The sequence below is a fragment of the Drosophila nasuta genome, chromosome 2R, assembly GCF_023558535.2.
Source record: "Drosophila nasuta strain 15112-1781.00 chromosome 2R, ASM2355853v1, whole genome shotgun sequence".
In the NCBI taxonomy this organism is placed as follows: Eukaryota; Metazoa; Arthropoda; class Insecta; order Diptera; family Drosophilidae; genus Drosophila; species Drosophila nasuta.
In genome coordinates, this window is record NC_083456.1 from 2244152 (window position 1) to 2260739 (window position 16588).

At 38.7% G+C, this 16588-nt stretch overlaps 2 protein-coding genes across 4 annotated transcripts in view; one reads left to right on the forward strand and one right to left on the reverse strand.

Annotated features, from left to right (window-relative positions):
* The first annotated feature begins 50 nt into the window (after window positions 1-50).
* LOC132785615 (zinc transporter ZIP1) lies at window positions 51-5372 on the forward strand. Its single transcript, XM_060791790.1, has 2 exons — window positions 51-4433; window positions 4925-5372. Exons 1-2 carry the CDS (start codon window positions 3203-3205, stop codon window positions 5134-5136), a joined length of 1443 nt encoding a protein of 480 aa, XP_060647773.1. The 5' UTR covers window positions 51-3202; the 3' UTR covers window positions 5137-5372.
* A 3181-nt stretch (window positions 5373-8553) lies between these two features.
* The window catches only part of LOC132785029 (extracellular sulfatase SULF-1 homolog), a 30521-nt gene continuing 22486 nt past the window's right edge, over window positions 8554-16588 (reverse strand). For 2 of the 3 annotated variants that reach the window (XM_060790988.1, XM_060790987.1), the window contains exons 3-10: window positions 12410-13367; window positions 12022-12348; window positions 11271-11964; window positions 10351-11213; window positions 9972-10282; window positions 9710-9916; window positions 9522-9630; window positions 8554-9457 (exon numbers count right to left, since the gene is read on the reverse strand). In XM_060790988.1, the coding sequence (XP_060646971.1) occupies window positions 9349-9457; window positions 9522-9630; window positions 9710-9916; window positions 9972-10282; window positions 10351-11213; window positions 11271-11964; window positions 12022-12348; window positions 12410-13260 (3471 nt within the window). In that variant the 5' untranslated portion in view covers window positions 13261-13367 and the 3' untranslated portion in view covers window positions 8554-9348. Of the gene's footprint in view, window positions 9458-9521; window positions 9650-9709; window positions 9917-9971; window positions 10283-10350; window positions 11214-11270; window positions 11965-12021; window positions 12349-12409; window positions 13368-16588 lie in introns of those variants that run through there. The other variant, XM_060790989.1, reaches the window with a different exon arrangement.

Consider the following 16588-nt stretch of genomic DNA (forward strand, 5'->3'; position numbering starts at 1 on the left):
CAGCTGCGCCTCCCGAACCCATAATACATTTAAACATCAATTTCCACACAATCTCTAACAATGCAACAAAATAATAATGAGAAATTAAAATCTTTTTTCAACGCATTTGAATGAATTTGTTTCCCTTCCCATAAAAAGAAAGCGTAAAAATAACAGAAAATTATATACATATATTTTAAACAAATTTTTTATACTTATTAAAATATACATACTACAAGGATTAACAAGAATAACAAATGGTATGAAATATTGATGTAATGATAGACGAAAATTGTGTTAGCTTTACAACACAAAGAAAATGAAACGAAACTTAACCTTAAAAGTGTTTTTGCGATTTTCTTCAATTATGGGAAACTAAAATCAAATTTCGAGCATTACATGATACATATGATAATACAAAATAAAAATTGCATATGAAATTTACCAAATTTCTTGTATAGTTAAATGAAAACCATTTGTATTATATATGAAATCAAAAATTACACAAAGAATATTATGCTATACATCAATAATAAGAAACCGATATTTCTATAAACAGTCAAGTATAACAGATTATACATACATACAAATATAATGTACTTTAATGTTGATAAACAAAAGAAAAAACAAACAAAAATAAACTAGAAGATGAAAAAAACAAATCCATAAAATGAAAAGAAAGTAAAAAATGAAATAAATACGCGCACGCATTATGGAAATTGATCAAAATGAAAAGGCATTCAGAACAGAACTTGACATACAAAACATACTGATGTATTTGATAGAACCGATGAAGGAGCGAGAGCGAGTGGAACGTAAAATCGTTTCGAAAGCAGTGCACGCATAGCCTTTCGCTAATTGCAGGAAAAGCAGTTAACAATGTTAACTCTGGCAAGCAGTTTTAAACATATTTAACATTTAAATTTATTGCATACGCGAGCGACAAAAACAAAGCAAAAATATTTAAGTCATTTACAGTTGAAATGGTCAAGCATCATTTTAGTTGATAACTGGAAACAAGTATGTAAAAGATAAATATTGTATAAAATGATTTATTATTAATTATAAGTAACAGAACATAACAAATTAAGCAAATGAAAGAAAACCCCGAAAACATACAGAGAAAAGAAAAAAAAACAGCTAAAAAGTAAAATAAAATAAAAGAAAATTATCTACAAATTTGTGTGCATGTGTTTGCTTCAACATACTCGTATAATTTTTCCTTATATTTTCAGCATTACTCAATTTAATCACGGATATAATCGTATATTTTATGATCTGATTCTACTAATGCAATGTAATGTAATTGCGGGTTTATCAATTTAATTTTTGTTGAAATCAATCAAGAATGCAAATCTCGTAATGAATCAAAGACCTATATTTTTACTTGTTTTCCAAAATAGAATTAGGAAAGCGAAACTAACTTAGGTATTAAAAGTAAAAAACTACAGAGGAGACGACTTTATGATCCCCTCTAGGCATTTTCAATAAAAGCAAATTCCTAAAAAGTATACCGAATTAATTAAACCGAATGCTGTATTTGGTATATGAATATAGTGTTCCATTCAAAAATAACCCTTAAGTGGAAAATGTTAACTGAAGTAACTATATCGGCTGTTGCCGCTGATTAAGAATATATACACTTAACGATGGGGTCGTTGTTTTATTCTTCTGCCTTTTACATACATTTCCTGTAGGCGCAAAGTTAGAATCGTCCACTTGTCAACGGAAGGCAAAATTTCCTTATTTTCCTCTATATACTTATTTTTCGTTTGGTAGCTAGCAAATCTCTATGAATCAATAAAACTTTAGTTAGTTAGTTAGTTAAAACAAATTTGAACTGTGTGCAAAAATGGCAAGAGCCGCGGAAAAAATTATGAGTCTATCTCTTATAGTCTCCGAGATCCAGTGTTTCATACTAATAGACAGATAGATGGACATAGCCATATCCTCTCGGCCATTGCCCGTTACATAAATATGCCTTAGGCCCAAAGTTATAATACCTTTCTACCCTATGGGTAGCGGGTATACAAAGGCTAATTGATGGTTGCACTAACTTAGGTTAGTGATTGTAGTCAAATTCAAATAATTAAGGTTAGCTGGGACAAAAACCTCGAGCTTTTTTTCGAAGTATGTATAAAAAAGCTTTTGCCTTGACTAGAAAAAACAATATTAACTGGCTTGGCGCTGTCGCTAATAAATAATAAAACAGTTGATCCCTAACCTATGCAATCTTAAGGTCAGATGCCTCAGTCTCAATTACTCTCTCGCGCTCTCTGGTCGTGTGATGCTAACTCAAGTGATTCGAAAAGTGAAGGGTTGTAAACGAAGATTTGCCGAGCTGATGTTAATTCTAATGGCCGTGAGTGTGCGAGGCACCTTATGCTTGGCATAAGACAAGAAATAGTGTTTGCTAGTCTACAGGTGAACGTTCGAGTATAGAGTTGAAGAGAGGCAAATGGTGAGCAAGAAGAGAGTTTATGCTGCATGTGTTTAACTTAATTTGCTACTCACGTACTGACGTGTTGCCGACGACAATAGCAACAACAACGACGACGAAGACGACGGCGCTGCCGAGTGGCTTCGTCGGGAGAGTAAGATCGTGAATGTTTCAGGCGGGTCGAGCTGACAGAGCAAATGAAATAACTGCATGATAGACTCAAAACTAACTTCCAACAGCACCAGCGAAAAAGCGTCAAAGGCAAAAGCAAAAGTCGCTGCGCAAACAGCCGCAGCAGCAGAGACAGCGGCAGCGACAGCAATGGCAAAAGCGTTAAGAGCACCAAACAGACTTGATTTCAGCCAACGCCAATCAGTCTGTGCGATCACTTCGAGCATTTAAGACTTGTGCAGCGCAAAACAAAGAAAGAATTCAAAGTATTAAGTAAATGTAAAAACTTGAAAATAAAAGAAAAGAAAATAAAAGGTGTCGAATCCCGTTTTTGCTGCTACAGAAAACCTTTTAAATAAGAAAACTTAAACGTGCGGTTCGAAAGTGAAAAGGCTGCCTCAATAAATCGTTAACATTCAAAGCCTACAACAAGGGAACAACTTAAATCTCAATGCAGCTGTTGTCGGTTCAATAACAAAAAAACATTTTGGCGATTATAGGCCAAAGACAAAGAGAAGTGTGAGAGAAGGAGAGGGGAGAGAGAGAGAGAGAGAGATACATATATATATAGAAGGAATCAAACAAATCAGACTAAAGCAATTCAAAACAACAATGAATCAAACACAAGTGAATAATTTCTTAAAATGCTTCCTGCAAATTGATGAGCCCGTTAACCACTTGGCAGCACGTCACGATGATCACGACGATGATGACGATCACGATCACGATCACGATCATGATCATGATCATGATCACGATCACGACGAGTCCGGTTCTTTGTTGATGGCTAAAGTAACCGCCATGGTGGTGCTTTGTTGCGCCAGCGCTCTCTGCGGCTCCATTCCGTTCCTGCTAAACCGATTCTACCATTGGACTGAGAACCAGACTAATGCTCGCTCGGCGACTGTGGTTAAGTGTTTGTTGTACTTTGGCGGCGGAGTTCTCCTAGCAACCACATTCCTCCATCTGCTGCCCGAGGTTCAGGAGGTGGTCGAGCAGCTACAGGAGTGCGAGCTTATTCCCGAGCTAACTTTCCCGCTTGCTGAACTGCTGATGTGCTGCGGTTTCTTTCTGATGTATTTCATTGAGGAGGCAATGCATAGCTACATGCATAGGAATCAGCAGGACAATGCTGGCGCTGCATTTGAGCGCGGTCACAGCATTCGCCATAGTCATTTGGTGAAACCAACCGCTACTGCACCTGGGCAGACCACGAATGCAGCTGAGTTGGCTGCACCAGTGGCAAATGCCTCGCTCTCTGTGCAGGATCTCATGCAAAATGATTTGGAACAGCAAAAGTATGGTGCAGTTCACCATCAGCAGCACAGTCACAATCACAGCCATGCCCACAATCATGGCCATAGCCACAATCACATGGTTATTGCAGACGCCTCAGACGACATTCTCGCCTCGTCCCTACGTGGACTCTTCATCGTGTTGGCGCTTTCGTTGCACGAACTCTTTGAGGGCATGGCCATCGGCCTGGAGAGCTCCGCCAATTCGGTGTGGTTCATGTTTGGTGCAGTCTCGGCCCACAAGCTGGTACTCGCATTTTGTGTGGGCGTTGAGCTGATTGTGGCACGAACCCGTCTCAGCCTCGCTGTTCTTTATGTGCTGACATTTGCCGTGGTCAGTCCTTTGGGCATTGGGCTGGGCATTCTGATTAGTCAAGGTCAGAGTGGAGGCGGACCCAATTTGATATCAGCCATACTGCAAGGCTTCGCCTGCGGCACTCTCATTTACGTCGTGTTCTTCGAGATACTATCAAAGAATCGCTCCGGTCTACGGGCTTATCTGGCGCTCTTTGTCGGATTTGTGATTATGTTCGGATTGCAACAGCTCGGTAAGTACTGCATATGTACTATATAAGAGATAATCAAGTGTGAGTGAATGTGATTGCGATTGTGATTGTGAGTGTGGAAATCTGACTCTGATTGTGTCAGGGTCTCTGAGGCAACTCTTCTTCTTCAACCGGAATTAATTCGAGGGAATTGGGAACAGGTTCTTTACATATGACTGGTTTTCATGACAAATCAACAACTCTGTATTATTTATTCATTTTACTTGATTTTTTCTGTCGCCTTGTTGGCCTTGTAATAGACATTGTCGGTCTACGGTTTTGCGGTCTGAGAGATGCCGGTGGTTTTGTGTACACTTGAAACAGGTTGAGAAAAAAAACCCACACTGAAATCATCTCTGCTGTGGCACACTTAATTGGGGATACCCAATGCGTCAAAAAGAACCGTCTGTAGACCCCAATGGCAATCAATTATCACTACATTACTCGTACTGCCACAAACAAAGCTAATAGATTTGCAATTTTATTACTTCCAGGTGCAAGCGGAGGTCACGGACATAGTCACGGCAGCTGTTCCTCAACAGATGCTCACGATCATCATCACACTGAGAGTGAATCCAGCACAGACCACCACGCACATCACAGTGAGGCTGAGCAGCTGGTTGCTGCCCATAAGTATCAGGAGAAACTACAGGAGTTGCGCCAAGTGACCCAAAAGCTGCTAGAGGCCCATCCCAAGCATAAATGATTGAATTACCCATGATGAATATGAATATACTTCATTAGTTTCAACTGTTAAGCAGAGATTGTACATTAATACTGTAAAATTATTTATCTATGTAGGTAGCAATCAAATTGTATATAATTAAAATTAAAATTTTGTTCTTACATTAATATTATTTAAGCATCACAGTTTTATAAATTATCAAATAATTCGAAGCTACGTATTCTTATAGAATACTTACAATTCATATTTCTACGACATTAATAGTATTGATTAATAAATTAATGATATTATAACGAATTTTCTGATAATTATTTGGGCTCAAGTTGTACCGCTTCTTTGGGGATTTTCAGCAGATTGATCAACAAATTAAGAAAACGCGTGTCTTTAATTATTGGATATAATTAAAGAGTTCAAGAAACGTACATCTGTATACAAAAACATGAAAGAGTCGCACATCACATGTCGATATTTACTTTTTATTGTTAGATCTGTCTTATTTACTTTATTTTTTTTTTTTTTATTTTAAATGTTTAATGTTAAATGTTGAAGTATTCGTCATTTCACATCGATTGTCAATTCAGTCAATCTATATCTGTTATATTGTTGTTAAAAACTGTTTTATAATGATGCACTAAAATCGCCTAGCTTTTTTGTTAATGTTGAACAGTATCACTCATTCCACAAGGATTTTTGGGAGAACCTCCTTATAATTAATAAATGCATAAGTACATGTCCAGTAGAAAATAAATTGAGACAACAAATTTCATTAATTTATATATATTTGTATGTATGCATATCAATTAGGGACCAAATAAAAAAAATGCTTTGGGAGTCGCACATCAAGAAGCAATTAACTCGATTTTTGTCTTTTCTGTCCTCTTTATAAAAAAAAAATGGTAGATTCATTTTATTTATTTTGAAAAACTCAGAATGTATTATATTATTTTCATTATATATTATTTATATAAATATGTGGATGTACAAAAAACAAATTTTATATTTATTGCAATAAAAAAAAAAGTAACTGTCAAATAATATCATCAGCTTTAATTGCTTATAACTTCACATCGGTTAGGTTAATTTTTACCACATTTTTGTGATGTAGTGCTACTGAATTACTAAAAAATGTATTGGAATATTCTCATTCTTTGATTTTTGTATTTTTATCTTGACGTAAATTGTAGATTGAATGAGCGAAATACTTATATCGTCATATTCAATTGCCAATTGTCATATTGATATCAAACAGCTTTTAATTATTATTACATAGAATTCAAAATGGCTTATCAAAGGATGCTTTACTATACCCAACAATATTACTAATACTTAACATGCGGAAAGATGATATTGCAAGACAAGGGTATTACAAATAATTTATTTCTTTCAAAAGGATCATCATAGTGAAATTTTTTTTACGTAATTTTACTTGTGGAAAAAGTGCGAGATACAGATATCTAGTAGTTGATAAACGAGATTAACATTGTGAAGTTGTAATGGATTAATTTGTATTGCCATTAAAAATGGTATTCTGAGCATTTGCTGTTATATAAAGAGGTTGAAGTGTGCATTTCGTTAACGAAAGAATGACACAAATATTTACCTATTTAGGAATACATTGTGACGTACTCATACGAGTTTGTGTTAAACTTAATGCTAATTGATGGATAATTATGAATTATTGTTCCTATTCTAATTGAATTATTTTGCATGCGAGATGCTAAACAAATAAACAAGAAAACATTGATCCTTGTGCAAATCATATGGCATGGAAATTTAAAGAATATTTCCACAATTCGAACTGCAATCGGTTAGTTTTAGTTTGGAATTTATTAGAGTTCAGAGTTCTGCTCAACGATTTCAATTTGTTTTTATGATTTTCAACACCTGTCTAGCTTAGTTTGTGCTGTGCAGGTTTGTGTACGTGCTTGGGGCACTGAGTCCCTCTCGTATACTCGCGTATTTCACATAAAGGCCCCGCCACAGCAGGGGCAATTCTGAAATTGTGAAATTTCAGCACGATATCTCGATTGAAGTGCGGATCGTAAAGCAGCAATAGTCAACAATAAATGTTCGTCGCAATTTCAAAGTATAACCCAAGATCGAGGCAACCTATGTAGCGACATTATTACTCTTTGCTCTTGGCACTGTGCACAGTGTGTACACATAGCGAACATATGTATTTCTCTGTGCAATAACAAACAATAAATATACTTCACTTCAAACTGATAACTCTGTTGCTTGCGCAAAATTTTAACACGATATCTCCACATGAACGCAACAACACAACGCTCCGAGCGGTTGTCAAGCTCTCTATGCACGCGCTGCCTCTCCCTTTTGCTCATCGTTGTCTTACTCTCTCTCACTCTCTTTGTTTTGATCAAGATAAGCTATGGGAAGCCGTGCTTCCCTACCACCATGCCCCCCTTGAAACGCCATAGCTGCAACGGAAATTAGCGCGTCAAGTGTCAAGTGTGAATTGCCAAGTGGGTAACAACATTTGACAGCGCATGAAAACATCTCGGCAAGTTAATTAGCGCATCGGATCTTATTTACATCTGGGTCTACAAATGCTGCCGGTGCTCACAAGCTCAAGAGTTAAAGAGTTGTCCGGGCAACTTGTTGCTCAGGGCTTTTCGGGTTGGTCTCCAATATGCAAAGCAACGAAATTTCAAATTTACGCTTGCCCCAAGAATCTAATTCTAATCGTACGGGTAACTTAATCGCCTCATCAGTTGTTTGCCCTCTTACGAGCACATTCTAAGATATCTGGCTTATCAGTTTTATCACTTATCAGTGACAAGTTGTTATGCATAATCATACAAAACACATTTGCGAATATTTACGCATGGTGTTAAAATTTCAATATTCGATTCGAATTGATTGTTCCTATTGGGCTTCTGATCACCTGTGTATATCGGTCAATATTTAATCTTTATAATTTCACGCCGATAACTACAATCTAATTAATCAATTTGAAAATGCTAGCCGGATTTATAGGTGACCTGGTTAAAGCTTGCCGATTAACTGATTGCTTGTTATGAAAGGATGGCCATGGGATTGTTATCATGCTTTACATTCATACCCACAAGTGTACAAATTTTTTTACAAAACCTATTTTTTAAGATCAAAAACAGACAAATTGTTACATTTTAGTACATTTTTGCTTACTGCTCCAGATTGTGTAAGCAGCAGTCACAATGGAATGAATAGACTTTATAATCAAAACACAAGGAGTTTTTTGCAGATCAGTGTTGTTGATAACGATGAAAGAGCCCCCAAATATATACTGCATTAATAATAAATTTCTTTCTCCTTTATATTTTGAAGACAGGCATACTTTTAGGCTCTGCCTTTTAAAAATATTGCCGTTGCATTTCTAATATTATCGCATAAAGGATACAATAGATATAAAATAAAATATATATGAGAATTCCATACAGCAAAATCATTTTTAATAGTTAAACATGTTTTATTTTCCCACAAATATGCATTTAATTATTTAGAATAGATTGTTCGATATTAACATTGATACGGCAGATACACTATTTGTTCAGGTGCACAAACTACGAGATAAACGAACGATCTATGACTTAAAAATTACTGCACTTTGTCATTAATGATGATTAAATGTCAATTGATTTGAGTTCTCCATCAAAAATTTTAACATATTGTAATATGTGTGGCGATTTTAGCAATTAGGAGTTAGCAATAAATATATGTAATTACTACAATTATAATATGTAAATAAAAATTCTATGGTAACTTGAATTCTCTTTGCTAAGTGTAGTCATCAATTAATTTAGTTTAATTTAATTTAAATAAATTTTAAACCAATTGCGCTAAATAATTTATATAGTGCGGAAATACAAATTTCTCAATATGTTCAAAATTTAAACGAATGGTAAGTATGTACAATCAAAAGTGACTTAAACTCTAATATCCAAATTATAATTATTTGTATTGCATATCGAGCCAAAGAAGCAAAAAAGGTTCGTATAGAAATGTATCGAATAGAAATAAAACTAAAAGTAAGTTGCATAAAAAACACAGTCTTATTTAAGTAGAAAAGATACCAGAATGCATGGTTATACTCTACATCACCAGAGTAATGTATGGCATAGATGCACAATATGCATGTACGAGGGGTGCTGAGTATAGGTGCAAGCTTAACGCATTTGTATTCACTGGTACTGTGTAATGGTAGATCAAGATACTACTATATACTGTTAGCATTCAGGCAGCTGTTGCGACTCCTGGCTGCTGTGGCAATTGCTGCACTCTGTGAGGAGATTGCTGCTTCCATTGGCGTCGCTTCAGATGCGTCTGTTGCGAGTTAGTCCATCTGGGATGGATACAGATACAGATACAGTTGCATAGAATGTAAGTTGACTTCGGTCTCATCTCACCTGTGGTATTTGGAGAGCTTGCGTCGCTTAGCTGCTGGCATCGCATCCGCATCCGCATCCATTGGACTGCTCACAAATCCAAAGTTGCCCACGCTCGCCGACAGGGATCCTGAAATGTAGTCAATAAACTTCGTTGATATGCATTGCAAAATCCCAGACAGCTCATAAGTAGGTAGACAAGCACTTACCATGTTTTCGCTTGTTGTTACGGTGCACATGATTGACAGCGCTTGAAGCGGGCGAAAAATCAGTTGATTCCATGCTCACTTGTGGCAGCTGTCTAGGTATGCTGCAGTTGCGTCCACGGCAGCTCTTTAGGTGCTGTAGTTTGTCATGCATGTACGATCTCTCGGCCGGCGTCAAGCTCGCTGCACGATTTTGTCTCTCAAAACGATCTATGTATATGCATGCAGTTAATAAGGAATCAGGTGTATGAAAACTCTGTGTTACCTATTGTTAAATTGTAGAAGGTTATCAACCCAGTGGTGAACTCGCAGTACAGATAATCATGAGTCGCATTTATGGTGCGCAGGCAGGAGTAGGTGTTATTGTTGGCATTCATGCAGAAGCAGAAGGGACTGTCATTCCAAAAGGGAGCTGTCCTCCAATGCTGATTGTCATGTGAGAAGCAGTTCATCTTTTCCGACAGGCACTCCTTCTCTAGACGCGCCTTTTTTATACGCTTGCGTTCCTTCTTCCGTTGCCGCTCCTCCTTCAACTTGCGTCTCGCTTCGCGTGCCATCTCTTTAGAGTCCGCATAACTTGAGGATTCATGAAATTGCTTAGTTAATTAGTTTAACGAGCCTCCCTTACTACCTAGTCGACTTACCTCTCGCCAACATCCGACTCGCAGATGCACTTGTCGCGAGATCCTTGTGTGTGCTCATTGGAATCGTATGAATCACCTCGAAAGATTTCCTTCTGTCCGCCGATGGTGCTCACATTTGGCAATAGGATGGGCAGCGGGGTGTTTCCACCCAACTCAGTAAAAAAGCTCATGTTGAACTCGGGGCCGGCGCCGTCATGCGAGGAAATGGGATCATTGCGTCTGCGACCCTCACCTCGTCTTCCAGCTGCAGCCGCTTGTTGCTTGCTTTCGCGCATCTGTTTCTTCATGTCCTTGAGGGTGGTGATCTTCTCCTTCAATAGTTTAATCAGCATATCGATTTGATTGCGGGATACACGCCAGGTCTTCTCATCCTCGTAGGTGACATCCGAGCAGTTAACCTTATCTGTGGCCTCATCCACAAAACATCGAGAGCCACCTTTTTGGAATTTGTTGCCCCGACGCAAAGGATTGCCACGGTGATTGTTTAACTCGGGCTCGTGGAACTTTTGTTCCAGCATTTCTAAATTGCTTTGAATGTGCTGAATGACGACAGCTATGACATCGTTGGAGCTGGAATTGCTTGGTGTTTCGCGTTTATTTAAATGTCTGTGCTCCGCAAGCATGTCAAGTGAACGATCTAGGCCTTGCAACCGACGTTCCAGCTGCAACTGTCGCCTATGCCGACTCTTGTCCACAAGCTGCTGATGCTGATGCATGTGGGTGCGCTTATGGAGTCGATGTGAATGCGTTGATGATCCTGGTGCACGTATCTTTGTATAGCGAAGACCGTCCGAAGTATAACAAACACAGTTTCTTTGGTATTGTTTGCGAGGCATTGCGGCCAGTTGATCCTCCAGTTGGAGCTAAAAGAATCAAACCAAATTATTGAATGATAATTGTTTACTTCAGGAGGTACCTACATGAAACTTGCACTTATGTTTGCGCCAGCGGCCATCTTCATTGACACACCTCCACTTCTGGCCAGGCAGACAGTTCTTTAGCAACGCTGGATCTGAGCACTCTGAGTTCAGTCGCATGATCTTTGTGATGTATGGTGGCAGCGCTAAACTATTGTGCTGTAGTGTTTTTTGGTCCTCTAACTCGTCGTCATCTTCTTCATCTTGCTCGGCTGTATCATCAAACGTGTCATCTGATGTGAAATCAGCCTCTGTATCTGTATCCGCATCTGTATCTGCCTCCATATCAGTATCTGCATCTGCATCTGTGTCGTCTTCATCATCATCGACACCTATATCATCGTCAGGATTTTCCTGCTCTGTCGTCGTGGTCATCGAGTTAAGCAGCGTGGCCATAGTGCTGCTGCTGCTCCCATTGTCCTTACTCAACAGATCCTCCAGAAGTGTGCTGTTCACTAGCCGCTTTGCCTGACGCTCCGCCAATAAGCGAGCTCGAGATTCAGCTATCTGGTCGGCAGTCTCTCGACGTCCCGAACTCTCGATAAGGAAACTATCTGGCCAACTCTCACGCACAATCCGATTACGACTGTGTAGCAGCGGTAGAATGCTATGTCCGTCCATGTGCGGCGGAACCGGTACGCCACCCATGTCGAGGAATGTGGGCGCCAGGTCCACGTTTAACACGATCTCATTAACACTGCGGCCGAAGATTGATAGGTTACAAAAAGATTGATAAACTAGGGGTGTAACTTACACTTTGGAAGCCTGGATTCCGGGTCCGCGGATAAGAAAGGGCACGCGAACATCGAACTCAAAGGGAAAACTCTTGCCCTTGATCAAACCGAATTGTCCCAGATGATATCCATGATCCGATGTGTAAACTATGTATGTGTTTTCCAATTCCCCGAGAGCTTTTAGCTCATTGAAGACGCGCTCCACGGCCACATCAACGCTTTGTAGAGTCTGCAGTCGCTTAGTCATGAGGAGATTGGTGAAACGTTTGTGCACCGGCTGCATGGGCTCTGTCACCCTTAGGATCCATTGCTTGTCAGGATTGGGAGCGTGATCGTAGCTGGGTGTACTGCACATAAAAGACAATTATTTAGCATGGCTGCAAAATCGCAAAGTAGAGCTAAACTCACTGATGTGTGGTCACATTAAAGAAGAGGTGACTGTACTGTGGAGCTGAGTCCTCGGGACCGTGCGGCGCTGGAAAACTCATTGTTAATAGCACGGGCTTTCTTTGGCTTTGCTGCTTGGAGGAGCGAAGAAATGCGATTGAATCGTTGACTATCAAATCCGGATAATAATCTTTTGCATAGTCAAAGCCATGCTTGATTTTTTGTCCATTAAGATTGATGCTGTAGTTGTAGTACTTAGAGTTCATGATCAGGCCACCCCATTCCCGCCAGCCTGGCGGTATATATGAGCCATTGTACTTATTCAGATACTTGCCAAAGTAACCTGTGCGATAGCCTGCATTTGATAGATAAGCGGCATAGGATCGCGTCTCATGCGTCGCCTGCCACTGTGGACTGGAGCAATTGTCGTTGTTGGTGAATACCATGTGGTTGTGCACATACATTCCCGTCAGCAGCGAGGATCGTGCCGGACAACACATCGGTGTAGTGGTGTAGGCATGCCGGAACTCGGCTCCTCCATCCCGCAATAGTCGCAAAGTGCGTGGCATGAAGTTGAGTGAGCCCAGCTCCACATCCTGATCGTCTGTCAGAATAAACACAATATTCGGACGACGTTCGCGAGCTAAATTCGAGTCGCGAGAGAAGCGTTTGTAACCTGATCCCGACCCACTCGATTGTTGGCTATTCCTATACTGTTGTTTATTCTGATGCTGATGCTGACGTCCCTCCTGACCGGTTGCTTGCTGTTCCCTGCCCTCAGCTGAACTCAGAAGCAGGTTAAGACCAAATGCGATCAGCGCCAGGCAGCCAATTACTTGATGTTTTTCAATTTGCTTCATTTTGTTTACCATATAACCAGGATAGGGCTAAGTTGATTAAATTTAAGCTGCGGCGTCTCCGTTAGACATCATCCACATAGTGATACCGCCGTAGAATCCATATAAATTCTTTTCAATTCCTAAAAGAGAACAAAATAGTGAATTTAGTTTAGGAATCGCAATCAATTTTAACTAAAGGATGCGTATAAATATTCAAACTAATACGCTAATAGAAACAAATTAACCAATTTTTCATTATTTCCAATATAAGATTATAGTTCTAGAGCGGATTCGTTATTCAACTTGGTTGAAAAATTTATTTCAACCATTAAGTTTCATTAAGAGTATGGAATTTTGTGGTTGAACTGTCAACAACGGCAACAACATTAGGAAAGATTTCGATTCTCGAAGTCAGCCAAATCAGAATCATGAACATTTTGTTTACTTGTCAAGAAATATTTTGACTGTCGTCGAAGCTAAAGTCGTTGTTCTTGGCTCGTTTAAGCGCACAAATGTCCTTGGTGAAATTTGTGTGCCACTCACTACTTAAGTGAAAACTGCAATAAATGCTTTACCCACCTTCCACCACCCATTCGTACATTCTTTGTCCTACCAGGTTACCTCAATTCTAGTCAATGTGTTTCGCTTCCATGAACATTTCTGATGCATTTAATGTGCTCTCGCGCCTGGCATTGGACTGAGTAGAGAGCAAAAGTAAAAGGTGTAGTCGGTAGTTGAGTACTTTACATAGGAGCTGCTATGTGTGTGTATGTTGTGACGGGTGAATGGTTTCCTTAAGTGGGATTTAGTATATGTAGTGGTCGCAGCAGTAAAGAGCATTTGCCATTGTAATTTCAAGTTGGCTTTAACTCTAGCTTCGACCAGAATAATAGTACTCTTAAGACTTAACATCTTAACCATTTGGCAATACGAAACTTTTGATTTCTCTAGCGCACGAACCAAATAATCTATTTGGCCTTGACGAATATGAGCCAAAAGTTTCCATTCTTTCGTAACAATTCACTTGTGAGCGCTCTGCCCTTCACATGACGTGATAATCGGCAAATACTCTTTACATGATTACTCTTACACATCGACTCTTAAATGTGAATACAAAGAGTTAGAGTGAGTACGAGACACAAAGAGGTTAAGTCTGCTCTGCAAATGTTGCAGTTGGTGCATTAAATAGATCGTTTGCTGCGAAGTTAAAATAAAAGTAACGAAAACCAAACTCACGCCGGCCACACTCTCAAACATATATACTTAATAAAAAAAATGCAAAAGAAAAAAATCAATGATAATAATGAAATGGTGGATGCATTTCCTTTTTTTATATAATTGTACTGTTGTTGTGAAGGGAAAGCTAAAACAGCTGAAATTTATTTTTTATGTTTCGAAGCCAGCTGGAAATTATCGTCGTTAGCGTCTTCCACTTTGATTTCGCCTCTTGACTCCGATATCGACTTCCTTATTCCCCAAGGTTGTTTGAAATGCAACAACGACTAAGAGTGAAGATCGATTTGAGGTGAGCAAAAACGAGTTTTGCTTGGATGCTCCGCATGATCCAAGTCCATGGCCCTAAAAAGGAAACATGTTTTTGACCGGACTGCATGAGTGAGACACAAATAAAATAAAATAACTCTGCAAACAAAATTCTTCTCTTGCTCCTGCCGACATCTTTACCCTCTGCCTTTACACGCACGTCACAAATACACAGACGGAAATTTAGTCAGCGACCTGGACCCTGGACCTCAGACTGGGACCGAGACTAGCTCTGAAGCCGGCTAGCAACACCATCCGAAGTCATTCTATATCGCTACAACGTCTAGAGCAAAGAGATGTGTGTGTGTGTGTGAGTGTGTGTGTGTGTGTGAGACAGAGAGAGAGAGATGGAGAGAGAAATAAACACGATTTTTCGGATTCTGATTCATTCATGAATTTTACGAAATTTATTTTATGTCCTTCTCTTGTTGCTTGACTATGCAGCCACTTCTTTCACTCTTCTCTGGTTAACTTTGGTCCATCGTGCATTGTTAGTTTGTTAGTCTGCCTTCTTATTTATATGGCTTGGCACCGTTTGTGTGAAACTCCACGACAGGTCGCTTCTTTTATGATCTGTTGCTAACCGTTCATAAAATGTTATTAAGTTTTGAAGTATTTGTTGGAGTAAATTCTTTTAGTATTTATACCCGCTACCCATAGCGCAACTTTGAGCCTCCAGCAAATGTATGTAACTCTCAGAAGTAGTCATCTGAAACCCTACAATATATAATATATAATATATGTTCGTTTGATTGATACTTGATTCGTCTGTCTTTGTCCGTATGAACACCGAGATCTCAAAGACAATAAAGAGGTGCAATTTGAATGTTTTTTATATTTTTGCCACGCCCACTTGCGTCCTCGCAAATCGAATAAAACCGATTACCAAGCGTAATATTGAAGCAAGAGTCACGATCATATAAAAATTGTAAAAGTTATTTAGGATACAATTTTAATTTTCCAAAAACGGCTGCTGCAATATGTTGTTAGTTACTTTGGTTAACAATCTGGCATATTTTGTACTCATGGTAGACTGGAATACAGTTTTAGCTCTATCTTGATAACTTTGTGCCTCCATGAAATGTATGTAACAGGCAGAAAGAGGTTTCCCGGACCCTATAAAGTATATATGCTTGATCAGCGTCAACAGTCGAAACTATATAGCTATTTCCGTCTGTCAGCTGTCGCACCCAGATCATAGAGACTATAAGAGATAATCATATAATTTCTTTCGACAGCATTTGTAATGTTTACACGCATATCAATTGTGTTTCAAATTTTTTCTACGCCCTCTTCCACCTCAGCAAATCGATAAAATTCAAAAAACAATCGTAATTTTCATGTGTGTGTTTTGGTACAGAGAATAATAACTATAGTTTTTATGATTCCTGAAAATTTGGCTGCGGATAAAAATTTTAAGAGTAATCTAAGAAATACTTTTTTATGGGCAAAAACTTATGAAGCTCTTTTACTTCATTTTATCGGATCGCAAATATATACAAACAAATTTCGCTTATATATAGTCTCCGAGATCTAGGTGTTCACATGAAGATAAATACAGGCATACGGTCGCAGCTGTATGGTATATATATATTATATATACATATGTATAATTTATTGGGAAGGGGATGCCTCCATCTGTCTGTTACTTTAAATTGCTGTTAGCCCAAAACAATAAATAAATAATAAATAAAAATTTGATGTGACTATAGCAACTACAATTGATTTATTTTGTACAAAATGTTTTTTTGTTTTAAAGCTTAAAAGTGTACATTGGAATATTTTTTTTGGCTGTGTCTTTTATTAAAAAAATGAAAAT

What these genes read in the sequence shown, in the direction of transcription:
- LOC132785615 (XM_060791790.1), top strand. Translation starts at nt 3,203, where the DNA reads ATGAATCAAACACAAGTGAATAATTTCTTAAAATGCTTCCTGCAAATT. An exon ending in GTTCGGATTGCAACAGCTCG is followed by an intron (nt 4,434 to 4,924) that starts GTAAGTACTGCA and finishes TATTACTTCCAG; the next exon opens with GTGCAAGCGGAGGTCACGGA.